General features: G+C 27.6%; 1 protein-coding gene across 2 annotated transcripts in view; it reads right to left on the reverse strand.

The window, feature by feature from the left end:
- Positions 1 to 19,012, reverse strand: part of LOC100214601 (claspin) — a 29,360-nt gene that overhangs the window by 1,123 nt on the left and 9,225 nt on the right. For both annotated transcript variants that reach the window (XM_065805989.1, XM_065805988.1), the window contains exons 3-13: positions 18,573 to 18,660; positions 15,036 to 15,192; positions 13,308 to 13,419; positions 12,569 to 12,745; positions 10,114 to 10,445; positions 6,166 to 6,201; positions 1,826 to 1,938; positions 1,132 to 1,658; positions 652 to 853; positions 383 to 559; positions 8 to 254 (exon numbers count right to left, since the gene is read on the reverse strand). In XM_065805989.1, the coding sequence (XP_065662061.1) occupies positions 8 to 254; positions 383 to 559; positions 652 to 853; positions 1,132 to 1,658; positions 1,826 to 1,938; positions 6,166 to 6,201; positions 10,114 to 10,445; positions 12,569 to 12,745; positions 13,308 to 13,419; positions 15,036 to 15,192; positions 18,573 to 18,660 (2,168 nt within the window). The remainder of the gene's footprint in view (positions 1 to 7; positions 255 to 382; positions 560 to 651; positions 854 to 1,131; positions 1,659 to 1,825; positions 1,939 to 6,165; positions 6,202 to 10,113; positions 10,446 to 12,568; positions 12,746 to 13,307; positions 13,420 to 15,035; positions 15,193 to 18,572; positions 18,661 to 19,012) is intronic.

Raw genomic sequence — 19,012 nt, forward strand, 5'->3', positions numbered from 1 at the left:
ATCAGACCTGGAGTTCTTGTAAAAACTTTTCTTTTTGCAACCTAACAATTTTTTGTTCAACATCAGCATCCATATTCAACTCCTCTTCACCGTCAGAATTTAAATGCGATGACTGATCTTCAAATCCGGTATCATCAATATTTTGCCACCGAAAATTACGTTTTCGTTTCGCCCCACCACCTAAATCACCGTCTTCAAGATAAAGCTCTTGTAGTAATCTTAACTCATGCTTGTCTTGATCAAGAACTTTTTTCCTGAAAAAATAAAAGTTTTTAAAATATTTAAATTACTATATAAAACTATTAAATATATTAATGCTATTTATTTCACTGTTTCTATTTTTATTTATATTAAATAGTATTTTTGTAAGAACTATATTTACTGGTGTATTCGGTGAACTTGTTTTTTTAACTTCTCCTCAGTAGGAAGATCTTCATCAATAGAGTCTTCTTCATACTCATCATATTCACTTCCTAACTCTTCATCTTCTGAACCTACATCACTGCCTGAAAGTTCAGCTTCGTTTTCATAGAATGCTTTTTTGTTCAATCGTTTTTTCCTTGATAAAAAATTTAACTAGTTTTGACGAATTTAATTGATATTATATGTAATATGTTAATATTATGTGTAATATGTTATACATATAAATACCCTTTAGCTTGTGATTCTTTCCATTCAGTTATTTCTTCATTTTCAGAATCATCAGGAATTCTAAAATCCTCATTTACCATAGTGTCTTCTAAAGATTCTTCATCAACGTCAGTTTCATTTGTGTCATCCTCGCCAATGTCATATTCTTCGTCGATAATGTATTTTTCATTGCTATATGAATCGTTTTCTTCAACACCCTCTTCTTAAAAGGAGATACATTGTGTGAGTCTACTATTATCGTTATTATAAGATACATTATTGTTTCACTTTCATTATTATCATTATTACTATTTTTAAATTATTATACTTAATAATGACAACAAGAGTTAAGCAATTATGTAAAACTTTTATAGTTTATTTCTCACATACTTTATAACTAATAGCTTACATAAACTTCCTAATGATTGTTGTAATAAAAAATATTGATAAAAACCTTTTTTTTTCCTGATGATTATTGTAATAAAAAATATTGATAAAAACCTTTTGATTGTGATTGAGATGCAGAAAGTTCAACAGAAAAATCAACAGCGTTGTCAGAACTATCTACTTCTGACTGCTCTGATAAAAATTTACCAGAGCATAATCCTATTAAACCAGTATCTTGAAATTGCTGACTGCTGTCAAACAAAGTTGATTTTTTATTGTCATCCATGTTTTGAGAAGAATCTGAGCAAAAATTTAACAGACTATTTGCATTTGCTTCCTTGTTAACTTCAAAGCTTGAACAACTACTCGCATCGTTATTAACATTATTACAAGATACATCAAATTCTGCAGAGCATAAAACAGTAGTAGATGTTTCATTACTTTTCTTTAAAGTATCAGATGAGACATCAAATAGAGATTTGCTAGATTCTATTGTCTGCATAATGGATTCATTTTTGAAAAACTTTCCAGAACATAAACCTAACACTTGAGACATTGACATTCCAGTGGTGTCTGAAGATAATTCGTCTTCAAATAGCTTTTTTGTTGTTGTCTTGGCAACTTTGTTACTTTGTAAGAATCTGTAAAAAAAACAAACAGCACTTTCAAAAGCTTTTCAAAATATTTTTTACATTTTTAAAAACATGGTATTATTTTTGTTATTACTTATGACATTCTAGAAAAATTAAAAGAAAGTGAAAACAAAATGTAAATAACTAGCTATACAAAAGGATTATAAAATAATTACCCTTGAGAATCAAGTATTTGATCAAAATGAGAATCTTCATCAAGAGAAAATGAAAACGGATGCATTTGTGAATCTCTTTTCATAATTATTGGTTCACTTGTTTTGTACAAATCCTAAACAAAATAAAACTTTACTAATTGATTTATTAGTGAAAAAAAAAGATTTACTCCCCCCTCAACCTTGAGCATAACTAGATTTGAGAAGTTTGAAGTAGAGAGTCTTGAAAAGTAGAGAGTTTTGGAGAGAGGATAGCATTGAATAAAAGAAGTTCAACATAAGTATGTTGGTCTATTAACAAAAATTGTATATAAACCAAACTACTTATGCTAAATTTTGTAAAAAATAGTTTGTAGGTATATACAAAAATTCTAAAACCTTTCTCAAAAAAAATCTCACATCATTTACATAAATTAGTTAGACAAAATTAGACCTCGGTATATTTGAAAATTAGACTTTAATATATTTTAAAATTAGATCTCAGTATATTTGAAAAATTTCTGTATATTTAAAAAAAAAATTTTAAATACAATTTTCCTAATTGTGACTGCTTTGCTACAGTATTTGATACAATTTAGAAACTGAGGCAACTCATGAAAAACAATCACCAGCAACACTAATAACAAATTCTTATAAATGTCTTGTATGCTAAGTAATTTAAGTTGTAGCAACCACTGCAGGTTTCCTAAAACTCATAATACTGTATTATTTAATAAATACTGTTATAATCTAATGTCTTTATAGAAGCTTCAACAGACTGCAAAACTGAAAATACCTTTTTTAACTTTTTATTTTTTAACAAATAAAAAGTTATAAAAATGTTTACAGTTACATAATTCTATTATGAAGCAAACTTAACTAAATATTATAATTATTATCAAATATTAATTAATAATATATAATTATTATCAAATATTATTTAATAGTATAATTATTATAAATTATATGAATTATATAATTATTATTAAATACTAATTATTATTATTATATAACAATTAAATATTAACCTAATTAGTTCAGGTAAATTAAAAAAAGCAATTACTTTTTTTATTCACCCACGTAACTATTTAGAGTATTAAACTATATTACATAAATATCAAATATAATTAAATAACTATTAAACAGGATTAAATATCAAATATAATTAAAAAACTATTAAACAGGATTAAATATCAAATATAATTAAATAACTATTAAACAGTATCAAAGTATTAAACTTATTATACAATAATAAAAATTATTGGTTTAAAATGATGGATTTTTTTAAAAAAAAAATCCGTTATTCTCAGTTTATTAAAATTTTTATTTTAGCCTAAGAAATATAATCTACTCCTATTCAGTCTAATCAGCCTACACAGAAAAAAGAAATAATATGTATGTTAAAGTTCATACAAATAATGTCAATGGAAGAATTATTGTCAAAATGTGCATCATATGATGGATTTCTTATAATGCTGAGGTACTCAAGTGCTATTACAGAATTTATTACAAAGTGTGGGTATGAAATGCATAGGAGCTAAAAAACAATTAAAAAATTAATAAGCTAAAGAGAATAATTTCTCAATAACAATGGACCAACTGTAATTCCAAAAGGTATTTAAATGTAACACTGCACACTCAGCTGGATAGTTATAAATTAGTCCTTATTATCATAGAAGGTTCATGTTAATCATCAAAGTTCGATCATTATTTAAACTAACAGAGTATGGTATTAAAATCAGGATATTTGCATCAACACAAGATGGAGCTAGCATTATGAAAAAATATACCCAAATAAATGGAATTTAAAACCAATTTTGCATCAATGTCATTCATTTTCATTTTATAGATTGGTTTTTTTGCAAAAAAAGATTTCATTGTCAATAAAAGTCAATCAATAAAATTTCTAATTCTGAAAGTTCTGATTGTGATAAAGTAAACCAAAAATGGTTCCCCCCCCCCCCCCAACATCTACACTTCTACCAACAAGGCTGCAAGCAACCACTATTAGAGTTGGAAGTTACTAGAAGAGAAAAAATGAAGTTTAGAGAGTAAGTTAACAATAGACAACTTAAAAGATTGCAAATTATATGAATCAGGAAAGCAAGATGAACGAAACGAACTTAGAATTTGCATTAAAAAAAAAGAAGGAAAAAATAGGACATGAAAGTTTAAACAATTAAGATGATTTTTTAGTTTTACCAATTCTGTTTTTGAAAGTTTTCCAAAAACAGAATTAGTAAAATTTTCATACTTTTCTAAGTTGGGTAGATTGTCCTTGGCTGTTGCCAAGGACAATCTACCCAACCTAACAACTACCCAATCTTAGCTCATAGATTACTTTGTAATCCAGAACCACTACTATAATAGTGAGCTATGAATGAAAGTCATGTCAAGCCAATAACAACAACTTCATGGTGTTGTCATGGCATCTTTAGAACAGCAGACTGCAAAAACGTGAAAAAGCAAACAAAAACTGTTTTGTGTCATCCTTTAAAATAAACTAAAAATGTTCAAAAATAAACTTGACAACTGTCAAAAACTAATAAAATGCTTTTCATCAATCCAACATAAATCCAACAAAAATCCAACAAAAAAAACAGTAAGAATGAGTTTTTTTAATCGCATGTAATTTCAAAGTTACATTCACCAATAAAACTTAATCTGTTGGACACACTAGTACTTCAAAATTATTACTTTATTAAAAAGTAACAATTACTTGTTATTATAATTATATAAGTGACAATTACTTGTTTTTTTTATTTGCTGTATAAGGACTCGTTTTATGAGTATGCATTTTTTTGTGCTAACCAAGTCCATTTTTTTTTGTGCTAATCAAGTCCATTTTTTATGTGTGCTAACCAAGTCCATTTTTTTGTGTGCTAATCATGTCTATTTTTATTTTGTGCTAGTCAAGTTAAAATTATTTTTACTTTTATGTTTGTGATGTGCACCTTTTCAAGGGTACTTTCAACTGTTTCTTTGCTTGGTGTAAAAAAAAAAAATGATTTTGGTAAGTTTTGTTTTTACTATTTTCTTTTCATTGGATCACAACTCCAATATCAAATGTAGGTAAAAGTTTAACAGTAACAATAAAACCAGTGTTTAATTGCAATAGTTAAATTGTTAATGTAATTTTTTAAACTTTACTTTGTAAATAACTGAAAACCAGTTTTTTACTTTTCCAGTTCTCTCTAAGCTCTAAAACACATTATCTAATTTTTGCAAACTTTCCACAACTTTTATGGTAAAACAAATAAAACAGTTAAAAAAAAGTATAATAAAAAATAATTCTAGAAAACTATTTAGATTATCTAAATAGTTACCTAAAATATAAAATTTAATATCCAAATTATCTAAAATATAATATCTAAGTTATATAAATACTTGATTTGGACAAGTAAGTAATTTCAATCTCAAAAACCAACTAATAAAACGATAAAAGTAAATTGAAAGAATATTTTGAAAAAAAAAAAACTTCCAAAGTGAGTTGCCAAATAGTACAAAAGTTTTGAGTTATACTAAATTTTGTGTATTTTATTATTAAACTTAGATTATGCCAAACTAAAAAAGGAAAATTTAAAAGCTTAAGGTATAAATCACACATAAACCACTTACAAAACCTCCTGGATCCAAAAAGGTATAGACTCCTACATAACCTTCTGGATCCAGGGAGGTATGGGAGCTTTTATTCCTTTTCATCAGTTCCACTTCAAGCCTTATTCTATTCCAAAGTTTTCACTTTCTTGTGTTCTTGGCATCTGTAGTGCCAAACAAGATTCAGAACATTCTGACCCCTTCAACTATTGACCAATCGGTTTTCTCTCTATTATTAGCAAGGTGTTTGAGTAATCAATAATTTAATCAACAAATTTCTAACATCCCATCTTGAGTCAAATAACTTACTGTCAGACAATCAATACAGTTTTTCAATCATCTTGTTTTATGGCTGACTTGCTAACTACTGTGACTAAAAGATTCTTTCATGCATTAGATAGAGGCGGGGAGGCAAGTGGAATGAATAACTGATGCTTAAAGTAAAATGTTTGAAGTGGCTAAAAGTGGAACAAATAAATCTTGATAAATGGAATAAATGAACATATGAATTTTAGACTGGAATGAATAGATAACTGATTCTTAAAATGAAAACAAAAATTGATGCTAAAAGTGAAATGAATAAATGCTTAGAGTGGAATGAGTAATTGATGCTTATAATAGAATGAATGTTTGAAGTGGCTTATAGTGAAACAAGGGAATGCTTAGAATGGAATGAATAAATATTTGGAGCTTAGGATAATATGAATGATTATTTAATGCTTAAAGGTGAAATAATGATAAATAAAATTGAAAAAAAAATTACTAACCTGAGTGTCTTCACATGGCAAATTAAGCAATGATGCCTAAATGAAACATAATTTTAGTTAAAGCCTAGTAAAAATATTCCTTTAAATATTATGCATATGCTTTAACATATTTTCAATAACGCTTTAACTTAAAATGAAATATAAAAAAACAACGTAATATTTAGGACCCAGAGTAGGCAGGATTTGAATAGGGTGACTTTAAGGATTGTTTTTTTTTAAAGACCAAGTAAAAGTTATAAGCAAGGTGAGCTTTTTTAAAAAAACAAACAGAAAAAACAACTAATTTACTAAAAACTAAAATTTACTAAATTGGAAGTTACTAGAAAACAAAGAACAGAGTTAAAAAGCAAAGAAATGCTTAACAGAAGATTTAAAAAGTTGCAGGTTGTATGAGTTGTAGGTTGTATGAGTTAGGAAAACATGAAGAAAGGAGAGAGTTCCAAAGCATTGAAGTGCAGGCAAAAAAAGTAGACGAATAAAAGTTTTTATAGCATGAAGGGACAGATACAGTAAAAGGATGCAAGTTTGCTGAATGACAATGAAGTGAAGTGAAAATGAATTATGTTTGATGGAACTAGAAATAATAGCTTCTTTGAAAAGTGACCATGATAGTATTTGTAGAAAATAGAAAGTGATGCAACTTTACAACAATGGGAGAGAGGCTTAAGCTTGGCAGATAGAGCAGGCCCAAAATGCCTACGATGCATTTTTTGAACTTGGGCAGGATTGAAAAGTCTTGTTTTTCAAAAGGAATGACCTTTGTAAACTAAATTGGAAATTCAAAAAAAAAAAAAAAAAAAGTTTAGAAGGACAAAAATACCTAACATACTACCTAAAATATCTATTTAATTTTGAGAAAAGACTGTTAATAGAATTCTAAAATTTTAGTTATAGGCATTTAAAATTTGTGTCACTGAAGGAACAATAGTTTCGTGACGCAAGTTTCAATAGTTATAACTAAAAATTTAATATTCCACATGCAATATCTTTACCTGAAATTATATAGGTCTTTACCGGTAGCTAGTTAAGTGCTATTACCCCCTACTAAATGTTTTTATTTATTTTTGAACTTCCAATTTAGTTAATAAAGGTCATTCCTTTTGAAAAAAAAAGACTTTTTAATCCTGCTTCCTTCTCTAGAAGAGAAAGAGCATCATTCGAAGAACTAAATATAACAGCTTATAATAAAGAAGAATTGTAGAGAATTTATAATTGTGTCTAATTGTAGAGAACAAGCTGATAATAGTCTTTGATCTTTGAACTGATAGTTGGAGGGATCAAAGTGTTCTCCAGAGTTTTTTAAAAATTGACAACACAGTTACCATTTTCCAATAGGCAGGAAAACAAAATTCAGTCAAGCACATATTAAATAATTTACAAAGAATCGAAGAGACTTGAACACTTTTGTAAAACTATGACAAGAATGTTGTCTGGACTGCAAGCCGTAGAAGAGTTTAAATGAGAAATGACTTAAGTAATGGAAGCCAGATGATTTGGATGTTTAACAATGGGTTAACCTAATTAAATGAAATAGCAGAAAAAGTATGATCATTAGAATCAAAAATCAAATAAAGGAAATGTTCTTTGCAAACAGTTCTACCTAATTCTTGGGAGAACTAATAAGATCAAACCCATGAATTAGAAATATGACGTTTGACTTTTGTTAATGACACTTTTCAAGATTTTCCAAAAGGCTCTAGAGCCTAACTTCTGTGATAAGATATAAGATTTAGTGAACTGAGAATATTAGAACTTAGCATCAGACAACACCTTATTATATTGATTTCTTGCTATAATAAAAAAGGTGTTTGTTCTCAAGAGAGTTAGTCTTTTGAAAAAGATGCAAAAATGATTACGATTAGATATAGCAGCTAACAAGAAGGAGAAAATCGTGAAAATGAAACTTGACTTGATAACAACAACAAGGAATAAAAGCTTCCATACCTGCCTGGATTCAGAAAGTTATGTAGGAGACACATTTATCAGCAATGAGACAAATGACATCAGCATAAGGACCATCATTGAAAAAAAAAAAAAAGAATCCCAGTCAGCTTTAGGGTAATAGTAAGTAGTGCAATAATATAAACACCTGAATGATAGTATGAGTATGTATATACACACCTGAATGATAGTATGAGTATGTATATGCATACATATAAAAATAGTTAACAAAAATTTAATTGATTTTCTTAAGTACATATACACATATACATATATATATATGAGTTTGAGTTTGATTTATTCAGTAACCAAATTAATACATGTTAACCACAATAATGCCGTAATAATAATAAAAATATATATATATGTATATATTTAAATGTTAAATTATTAATTTGATGAAGAGATTTTTCCAGGAGACTTTATGCTGATTTAACAGTTTATCACATCTAAATACGATCTTTAAATGTATTCAAAATTGGAGCATTTACAGTATGCTGTGTGAGAGAGTTCCAATGGATCGCAACTCTGTGAAAAAATTTGATCTCTCCTCAAATCCTCTTACGAATTGACGGTTGAGCTGCTTGTCATGGCTGCACTGGTTGTACACCGCACGCCTAATTAGTTGGTGCTGTGGGACCAAAAAATGAACTTCGTCAATGTTGTTGAAAACCTTGAATTGTTGGATTATATCTCCACGTAAACGACGTTCTTTGAGGGTGGGAAGTTTGAGTATCTGCAGACGCTTTATTTTATTAAAATGGCTGATAGATGATATTGTCTTAGTGACGCGGTCTTGAACACCCTCAAGTAACTTAATGTCTGTTTCTAGATACGGGAACCAGGCTTGAATAGCGAATTCTAGATGTTGACAGATATACGTTATATAGAGTGTGCGCCACAAAGTTAAGTTTCTACTGCCGAAAGCACTTTTGAGCCTTCCTAACATGCAATTGGCTGTGGATGTTGCTTTTTTAACTTGCGTTCTGACTTTCAGGTCGTTTGAGATGAGAATTCCAAGGTCACTTTCAATAGTTGTAGTTGCAATAGTGTGGCGCATGCCATCGGCGGTTTCCATGGAGTACTAATGTGATAAATTTTTCTTAGGATGACCTGCATGCATTACCTTACATTTATCTATGTTAAAGTGCATGAGTCAAGTATTTGACCATGTAACTGCGTTATCAATGTCTGCCTGAAGCGTTGTAATGTCCGATTCTGACTTTATGATTCCATACTTTTGCTGTCATCAGCTATAGTAATATCTTGTGAACTATACTATCAGGAAGATCATTTATAAACAAAATGAAAAGTAAGAACCTAAGACAGAACCTTGAGGAACTCCACTTGTGTCATTCTTTCGCTCAGAAACGTGTTCTCCTAGGACAACATGTTGCTTACGATCTTTTAGCCATATTTCGATCCAAAGCAGCAGTTTGTTGTGAATGCCGTATGCTTTCAGTTTATGTAGGAGACGTTTGTGCAGGACTTTGTCAAATGCCTTAGCAAAATCGGTGTAGATAATATCAGCACTGTAACCTTGGTGTATAGCCTTGGTAAGTATATTGCAAGCTTCAAAGAGGTTAGTCAGACGTCCCTTTTTACAAAGAAAACTGTGTTGATGCTTAGAGATTATATTGTTGTCCATGCAATGCACCATAATATGCTTGTGAACTATTTTTTCCATTACTTTGCACAGTATTGAGGTAGTCGATAATTGTCGAGACTAGTCGATAATTGTGGGCCTTAAGTTTATATATATATATATATATATATATATATATATATATATATATATATATATATATATATATATATTTACACACACACAAACACACACACACATAGCAACAATATATCCATATAGAATATATGCTTAGCAGCTATATTCTATATGGATAACATCTATATTTTATATACTTAGCTATTAGATTATATATGCAAGAGAAAAACATCACTAATTAATAACATTAATTTATAAATTACTAAAATATTTATAATATTTACTTCATTTTCTCTCAGTGTATCACTACTGCAACTTGTTTTACTAGCTGAATCTAACATCACACTTTTTAATAACTTTGTTGACGGTGTTATTTTTCCATCCAAACTACTTGTTCTTTGGTCTGATGGTTCTCCTTGTCCAGCTGGTAAAATACTTGACATTGTGCTAGAAGAATCTTCCCATCTAATGAGGTCCTCCGTAGAGGGTGATAAAGCGTTGTCAGACTTCAGCTGTTGCTCTTTGTTTTGTTTTTCATCTAGACCTTCGAAGATATCTTCTACTTGTTTCCGTTCGTCTTCAACATTCCAATTTTCAATTTCCTCATCACCTGAAGCCAATATATATATATATATATATATATATATATATATATATATATATATATATATATATATATATATATATATATATATATATATACACACACATATATATATATATATGTGTGTGTGTGTATATATATATATATATATATATATATATATATATATATATATATATATATATATATATATATATATATATATATATATATATATATATATATATATATTTAAACAACTTTAAAAACTTTAAAAAGTATTCTACACAATAAAGTGCTCAATGTTCTTAAAAGAACAGAGCAATTATATATTAGTAGAAAATCACTTAACAAAAACCTTTTTCATTTAATACTGTGTTTCATCAACAAAGATTCATCAGAAATGCATTTCTGATGAATCTTTGTTGATGAAACACAGTGTTAAATGGAAAAAAATTTTGTTAAGTGATTTTCTACTAATGTATATATATATATATATATATATATATATATATATATATATATATATATATATATATATATATATATATATATATATATATATATATATATATATATAAATATATAAATATATTTAATATATATATGTATTAAAAACCTACTATATAAATAAATTTTAGTATAATAAGAAAAAATATTTAACTGATTATCTGTATCTTATCTAGAACTTCAGAACAATTATCAAAGGAATAACTTTGCATCAATCACAACTACTGTGATTGGTAATAAGCAAACTTTTAAACATACCTTTTGAAAAATATTTAAAAAAACTGAACCATATTATTAAGTTTGCTGCTAATGTAAATTTTTTTCAGAGCTAATATTTGCTTTGAAAAAAATTAATATTTTGGCATCAAAAAAAGTATTTTTGCAACAAAAAATTTTGTATTTGAAAAATCTAAAATACAAGCTTTTCCTCAAACCTTTTTATTTAACAACAACCTAGTAAATAGTGCGTAATTTAAAAAAAATTTTTTTTTAGCATTTTTGATTATTTTTCTGCTTTCTTTTTATTCCAAAATGTTTCCACAAATATACAGCAAAAATGTTTCCACAAACATAGAAAAAATGCTTTATAATAATAATAATCATAATAAAAAAAAGTTAAACATTTCCACTCTTAAAAAATTACATAAAAACTGACAATTAAATAAAGTTCTAGCTGTATAAAAAAAATTTATAAAAAACTATGAAAAAACCCAAACTCTGATAAACGAAAATGATATTAAAAAAGAAATGAAACTACTCTAATAAACAAAAATCATAATTTAGATGATAAAATTATCTAAAATTGTAAATGTAAGCAAAATAATCTCAAATGTGTCAACAGCATTTACTAATGATATATATCAAGAATAGTTGTCAAAAACTTGATAAACAATATATAACTTTAACTCAGGGTGTATGGAAAACTCGATAAACGATATATAACTTTAACTCAGGGTGTATGAAAAACTAGATAAACGATATATAACTTTAACTCAGGGTGTATGAAAAACATATTTTGCAAACCATAAGCTATTTTTTAAACAAAAATATTCATAAGACTGATAAAAAACACATGGGATTTAATTGATAGAAGTATTATTGATTGATTAATTTTTAAATTAAAACTATTATTGATTATTAATTTAAACTATTATAAAAACTAGAGATCTTATAAAAGTGGTTTCACTGGACTCATAAGTTCTTGCTTAACCCATATCCTACCACGATCCCCATTTGGGGATTTTTAAAATTATCTATTATTTTACGCTATACCAGCCACGATCCCCAATTGGTACTTTGTATAAATATTATTTTTTTTAACAATGTTTTTTTTTTTTTTAATAATATAACTTGGATAAATACTTTTCCAGTTAAAAAAACAATCATATTTTACAAAATAAATGTTTTAAAAAATTTGGCAAATAATGGGTTAATAAAGAACTAGATTCAGTCCATATATCGGTACTGAATAAAACTTTAGTAAAGCTTTTCATTGAATCAACTTATTAGCTTAACTAACTTATTTACCTCTATTTTGTTTCCCCTATTTATTAATTTGTTTTAATTCCCTATTTTAATGGCTCCACTTTAAAAATTCATACATACCTATTAAGTACATTTTAACTGACTTATATGTAATTTTTTACCTTCATTTATTATATTATCGTTTTCTTCACTCTCACTTGACGACACTTCTTCATCTAAATATTCTTCTTCAGAATCATTTTCCATTTTCATCTGCTTGGATCTTTCAAGACTAGTTTGCAAACGATTATGTATAATCTTTTCTTTTAATTGCTTTTTCAAAACCAATCGATTTTCTCCTAATTTAAATAATTAAATCAAACATTTAACAACAATATAAATGTGCTACTGGCTACCACTTAATTTTTTTTTTGATATATTATAAGATACATTTCAGAGACTATTTTGTCATTTGTCAGTTAATATTAACAAAGAAAAATATATTAAACTATATTTTTCAAAACTTATGTTAGAATTCACAAAACCATAAACAGGTAATGTTTTATAACAAATGACTTGACTAAAAATAGAATTCACAAAACCATAAACATATAATGTTTTAATGACTCAATCAAATTTAAAAAAAGTATTGTTAAAATCACCATCATAAAATTCTGAGATTCCCATACAAGCACATCCTATTCCCACACAATATTTAATGAGATTCTTCAATAAGTACCACCCCTTCTCCCACTACATTATACTACCACAACAACATAGTATAGAAGAAAATTTCAATAAAAGTTGATCTATTAAGTTGAGTTAGTTACAAGCTTTGATACTTAGTTACAGTTTCATAACTGCTACATACAAAACAGAAAATAATTAGTTCATAATTTATCATAAAATAAAAGTTTGTACCTGGAACTTGAGAACTTTTTGTTTCTATAACCTTAAATTGATTGTTTTTGTTTTCAGAAAATACCAATGATGGATCAACAGTTTTGTGCTTGTTTGCTTGTTTTGCAAGTTTCTGAAAATTATTTAAAAAAGAAAAAAAAAATTAGCAGTTTTATCTACTCTTACAACATTTCTATACTTATTTAAGACACAGTAGATTTCATACTATTTTTAATATTTTCATTTTAAATGAGAAAACTTTATATAACCTAATATAAATTGATATTTGATTTAGTAAAAAATGTGAAAAACTTGTTGGCTTTTATTGATTAACTCTTTTTAACTTTTTTTAATTTGAATTTTACTTGAAAAGCATTAGATTTTAATGTTACATAAAATCACAAAGAAAAAAAGGCATAAATTTCATCTCTATGATTTATAAAAAAAATCATTAATTTTATCTCATTAACTATATCAAACATTCTAGTATACATTAAAACAATGATTATGTATCAGGAAGGCTAGAAAATATCAAATTATGCTTTATGAAAAAAAAATTTTTTACACCATTCTTATTTTAAAACACAAAAAAAGTTTATTAGAATTAAAATACATTTCAAAAGTCAACTGACATAAATTTTTGCAAAACAAAATGTCTAGCCAATTTAACAAAGAAAAAAATCAAGGTTCAATAGAAAACAAACTTTTTTACTGTCAACTAATTTAAGCTTAAAAAAATCATTTCAAATAGTCTAAAGCCATAAAGACCTTTTAGGATAAATTTAAGATAAACAAAACATAATAAATTTTGCGAACAAGAAAAAATAAATTTTCAAAAAAAAACTTTTAAAAAAGCACCGTGCATAAGGAAACCACAGACTGTAAAAACCATGTTTAATGTCTATATTAATATCCATGAAAACCATTTTAAGGTATGAATATACACTTATGTTAAAGCAAGCCTGTCAAGTTCAAAAACTTTTTGATTTTATCTGAGCCAAGTATTTGCATTTATTTATTAAATTGTCACAGCAAATAATTTTTATATTTTTACAATTATTTATACAATTATACATTATTACAAAAAATATTACATCACTATTTCATCATCAAAACTATTACATCACTATCACATCATCATAACTATTACATCATTATCTCAAAACCAAGTCATTTTTTATGAATATTAAATTCTATTGATTTGAATCTGCTAAATATTTACTAAAGCGAAGAAACACATGTGATGTTATGTCATGTGGCATGATATAGTGTGATGGGGAAACTTCATATATAACAACATTAAATATTAAAAACATTTACAAATCTACACATAATTCTAAACATAATCTTTAAACGTGTCTTTAGGTGGTGTAAACTTCCTTGTTAAATGCTCAACCAAGATGCTCTGAGAAATGATCACCAAGATAATCACTCTCCTGTTTACATAAGGTTGGCTCTCTTTTACTTTTCTACAAATGCTATCATAACCACTGCTCAAACAAGCTATTATCTCTATTATCTTTATTAACTCGACTTCTATCTACCAAAACTCATTCTCACTTAACTTGTCATTCAGCAAAATTAAATTCTTTTACTGTATCTGTCTCTTCATGCTCTAAAAACTCTCTCCTATCTTCATGTTTTCCTGACTAATGCAACCTTAATCTTTTCAAGTCTTCTGTCAAAAGACACCAAAATCAAATTTAAAAAAACAAAAAAAAAATAATTAAAAAAAAAATTGAAATTCACCTGCAGAAATGAATCCAATTCATTTGTTTCTTTATTAGATTTTTCATCAAAATCGAATTCAATTAAACCAGCAGAAACATTAAGCTTCGGTTTTCTTCCAATAATTTGCTGGTATGGTGAAATTTCACAATCCTTTTTTAACTTTTCGTCCTCTTTACTAAGGATAATTGTCGTTATTTTATTTAACTAAAGTTGCAATTTAACACTAATAAAAATTATTTCACTGATGTTTAGTAGCATAGCAACAAAAAATGGACCCCCTGCAAAATATTATCATTGGCCCCTAAATTACTTCTCTGCCACCCCCCTCTCCTATTTTGACACAAAAACTATACATGAAAACAAAAACCTTATTCTTAAACACAATTTTAATTTAATGACAAAAACCAGTGAAATCAGACTTACATACTGTAACATGTATTGACCAATGTTAGGTTTGATGCTTAACTGAAAATCCTCCAAATCCACTGCAATAGCAGTTGATTTGGAGGATTTTTCTGCAACTGCTATTGCTGTAACATCAGCAGATTGTGAATGGGATTTTAATTCAATGAACAATATAATGACAAACATTAATGAGTTCAACAATGAACTCATTGATGCTAATAAAATTAGTAGGCCCACCATTTTTATTTGTTTAATCCTTAATGGGTTATTCCATATAAAATCACCTAAAGGCTCTCAGGGTACCACCTCAGATTTGCTTTAAATTTTGACCACACACACATCTTATGAAAAAAATACAATCCAGAAAATTTCAGTTTGATTGACTGATTTAATCAAAAGTTATAATTGAATTAAAAATGACCAAAATCTGAAAAATTTGTGTATTAGGAGCTTACAGCAGTTTTTTTCGATTTTTGACAAACCATAACTTTTTAAATAAAGATGGTGATCACCTGAAATTTTGTAGGGTAATAGTTTTTCACCCAAATAATTCATTATTGCAGTTGTTTTTGACTGATTTTTTACAGTTTTTGAGTTATTGCGCCTTAAAGTTGCTAAATATTGCAACATAATAAATATTTTTTCGATCTTTAACGTATTACAGTTTAATACTTACTAACAGAAAGTGAATTTTTTTGTTACCTTTGTGTACTTAGAGTCACCACTTGTTAGAATAATCAAAATTATGCATTAAAAATTAATTTAGCACATGCAGCAGCCTATTGAAAAATTACATTTTTTAAAAATTATGATAAATTACATTGACTTTGCTGGCATAGAAAGTAGCGTAAACAGTTGAAATAAATTATGAAACTTTTTAATGTTGAGGTTCTATATATAGACAATTACCAAAAAAAATTTAAAGACCTATACTCTATCTTATGACATGATTGTAGCCTTTTGAGAGTGATGGTATTTTCAAAAGGAGAATGTTATTAGACTATGAGCTAGCCTTAGGTCATAGTCTAATAATTAGTCATAGGGATGACAGTAGTATATTTTTTATTTATCTGTGAATGAATATATTCAATTTTCTTTTTAATGACATGTCTTAATTTGTACTAATAATAATGACATAATCAGTGTCATAATCAGTGTCTGATATTTGTTCGTTTCTTTGAGATTTAATATGTTTATGTCTTTTTTAAACTTTTTAGATTAGTAATAAAAATAAAAAAATTGTAAAAAATGACAGAGAAATGTTGTGCAGGGAAAGTTTTAAATGAAGATTGCAACAAAACGTATTATTGTAGAATGATTGGAAGAATAAAACTAAATGATATTGTGAACACAGATGTTGGAGTTTTAATTCAAAGAATTGGACACACTTTTGAACTAAATGATGAGATATGTTTTCACCATGAAAAAGCCTATATTTCTAGATATGAAGCGCTTCAAAAATACTGCTGTGATCCGTTTAAAGTCCACAAGAAAAAAATTATTAAGGGATTGTGTAAAGTCGATACTTTAACAGCAAGTCAACTTAAGATCAAACCTGGTCAAAAACTTTGCACTAACTGTTTGAATGAATTCAAACTAGGACAAATTACAGAAAAATTTAGTCAAGAATATGAAGACAAAGATGTTGATGATGAGGAGTTTAGTTCTTCAGACCTAAATAAGACTGTTTTAAATAAGAGTGCTTCTTTACTGGAAACATCTCCTCTAAAAAATGTAAGTAAACATGACAAATTAGAATATGGAAAACAAAAAGTTAAAAAGCTGGAAACAAGTATGACAAACCTAAAAGCATCAGCATTGGATATAGACCCAAAAAAAATTATATCTGAGAAAAAGCAAAAGTGCATTAACTGTAATGATTTAGACAAACTTTTAGATGCAATAATAGAAAAAGTAAAAATCAGTATGAATGAAGAAAAAGTTCAGTTACTAACATTAACTCCTGATAGTTGGTCAATTAAAAAAACTTGCAATGCATTTTCAGTTTCAGACCATCTTGTTATGAAAGCCAGAAAGCTGAAAAATGAAAAGGGAATACTTGCTAAACCTGAGGCTAAAAAAGGACATCCTTTGGAGGATATTGTTAAGCAGAGAGTCATTGAAATATATGAATCTGACAAATACACTAGACAAAGTCCAGGAAAAAAATACTTTGTTTCTGTGCGTATAAATAATGTTAAAGTTCATAAACAAAAACGCTTAATATTAGTTCGTTTAAAAGAACTTCATCTGGAATTTAAGAAGTTATACCCTGAAAACAAAGTTGGATTCAGCAAGTTCTGTGAACTAAGGTCAAAGTGGTGCCTTACTGTTGATAGTAGTGGAAGCCACTCAGTTTGTGTACGTTCTTACCATCAAAATGCTAAGCTGATGTGCTCTGCTCTTCCTAACAGCCATTTAATTTATTACAAAGATTTAATGAAAGCATGTGTTTGTAATATAGATAGTCGAAACTGCATGTTTCATCTATGTTCCAACTGCCCTGGTAAAACAAATTTGAAGACTTACTTAGAAAATATGTTTGAAAAGAATGATTTTGATGATCAGATCACATATAAACAATGGGTGTCAACTAACCGTACTGCACTTATTACAGTCCAAACAAGCATTAGTGAATTTATTGAAACTTTAAGTGAAACTTTGTATGACCTTTGTCACCACCACTTTATCAAAGAAGCACAGTCTTCCTACTTATCAGAGGCAAAACAAACATTAGACCAATATACCTACATTATTCTGATGGATTTTGCAGAAAACTATAGTTTTCTTGTACAAGATGCTATACAAGGATTTTATTGGCAAGCCGATCAAGCTACCTTACACCCATTTGCTGTTTATTAAAAAGATGAAAAAGATCACCTTAAATGTGAATGCTATTGTTTAATTTCTGACCATCTTTGTCATGATCAATCAGCAGTCCATTGTTTTCTCACAAAGTTGCTTCCTATGGTCAAAATCAAACTACCCACAGTGAATAAAGTTAAATACTTCAGTGATGGTGCTGCGTCACAGTATAAAAACTACAAATGTCTAATAAACGTAATTTATCACATCGTAGACCACCAAATAAATGCTAGTAGATCACCAAATAATTTAACCTTGCACGTGTATAAATAAAAATATATTTACCTAGTACTTTTCAGTTTAGGAACTCGCTTTAAAAATTCTTGGATCGGTCGTACCTTTGGAACATGTGATGGAATTTTAAAAGTTTGCTCTAAAAATTTATGTGTAATATTATCAAAGGTTTATTGCAAATACATTTTAAATTTTAATCATATATAAAAACAATTGCAAATAAAAATAACTTAATTTAATAAATAATTATAACTTTAATTGATAATGGTGTAGTGTAATGTGACACCATAAGTCTCATAGTTAAGTAACTGTTATATTACTAAAAACTAAAAAGTTTTTTTACTAAAATAATATTATAATAGATAAATTAAAAAATCAAATAGCATATTTTTTTCTTCTCTCTCTTATAAAGCAAGAGCTTTACCACCACAGCAACATCACAACGCCATCATCAGTGGCAGCGTTAGGGTAGGGCCTGGTTGGGCGATGGC

This window comes from Hydra vulgaris, chromosome 09, assembly GCF_038396675.1.
Source record: "Hydra vulgaris chromosome 09, alternate assembly HydraT2T_AEP".
Taxonomy (NCBI): domain Eukaryota; kingdom Metazoa; phylum Cnidaria; class Hydrozoa; order Anthoathecata; family Hydridae; genus Hydra; species Hydra vulgaris.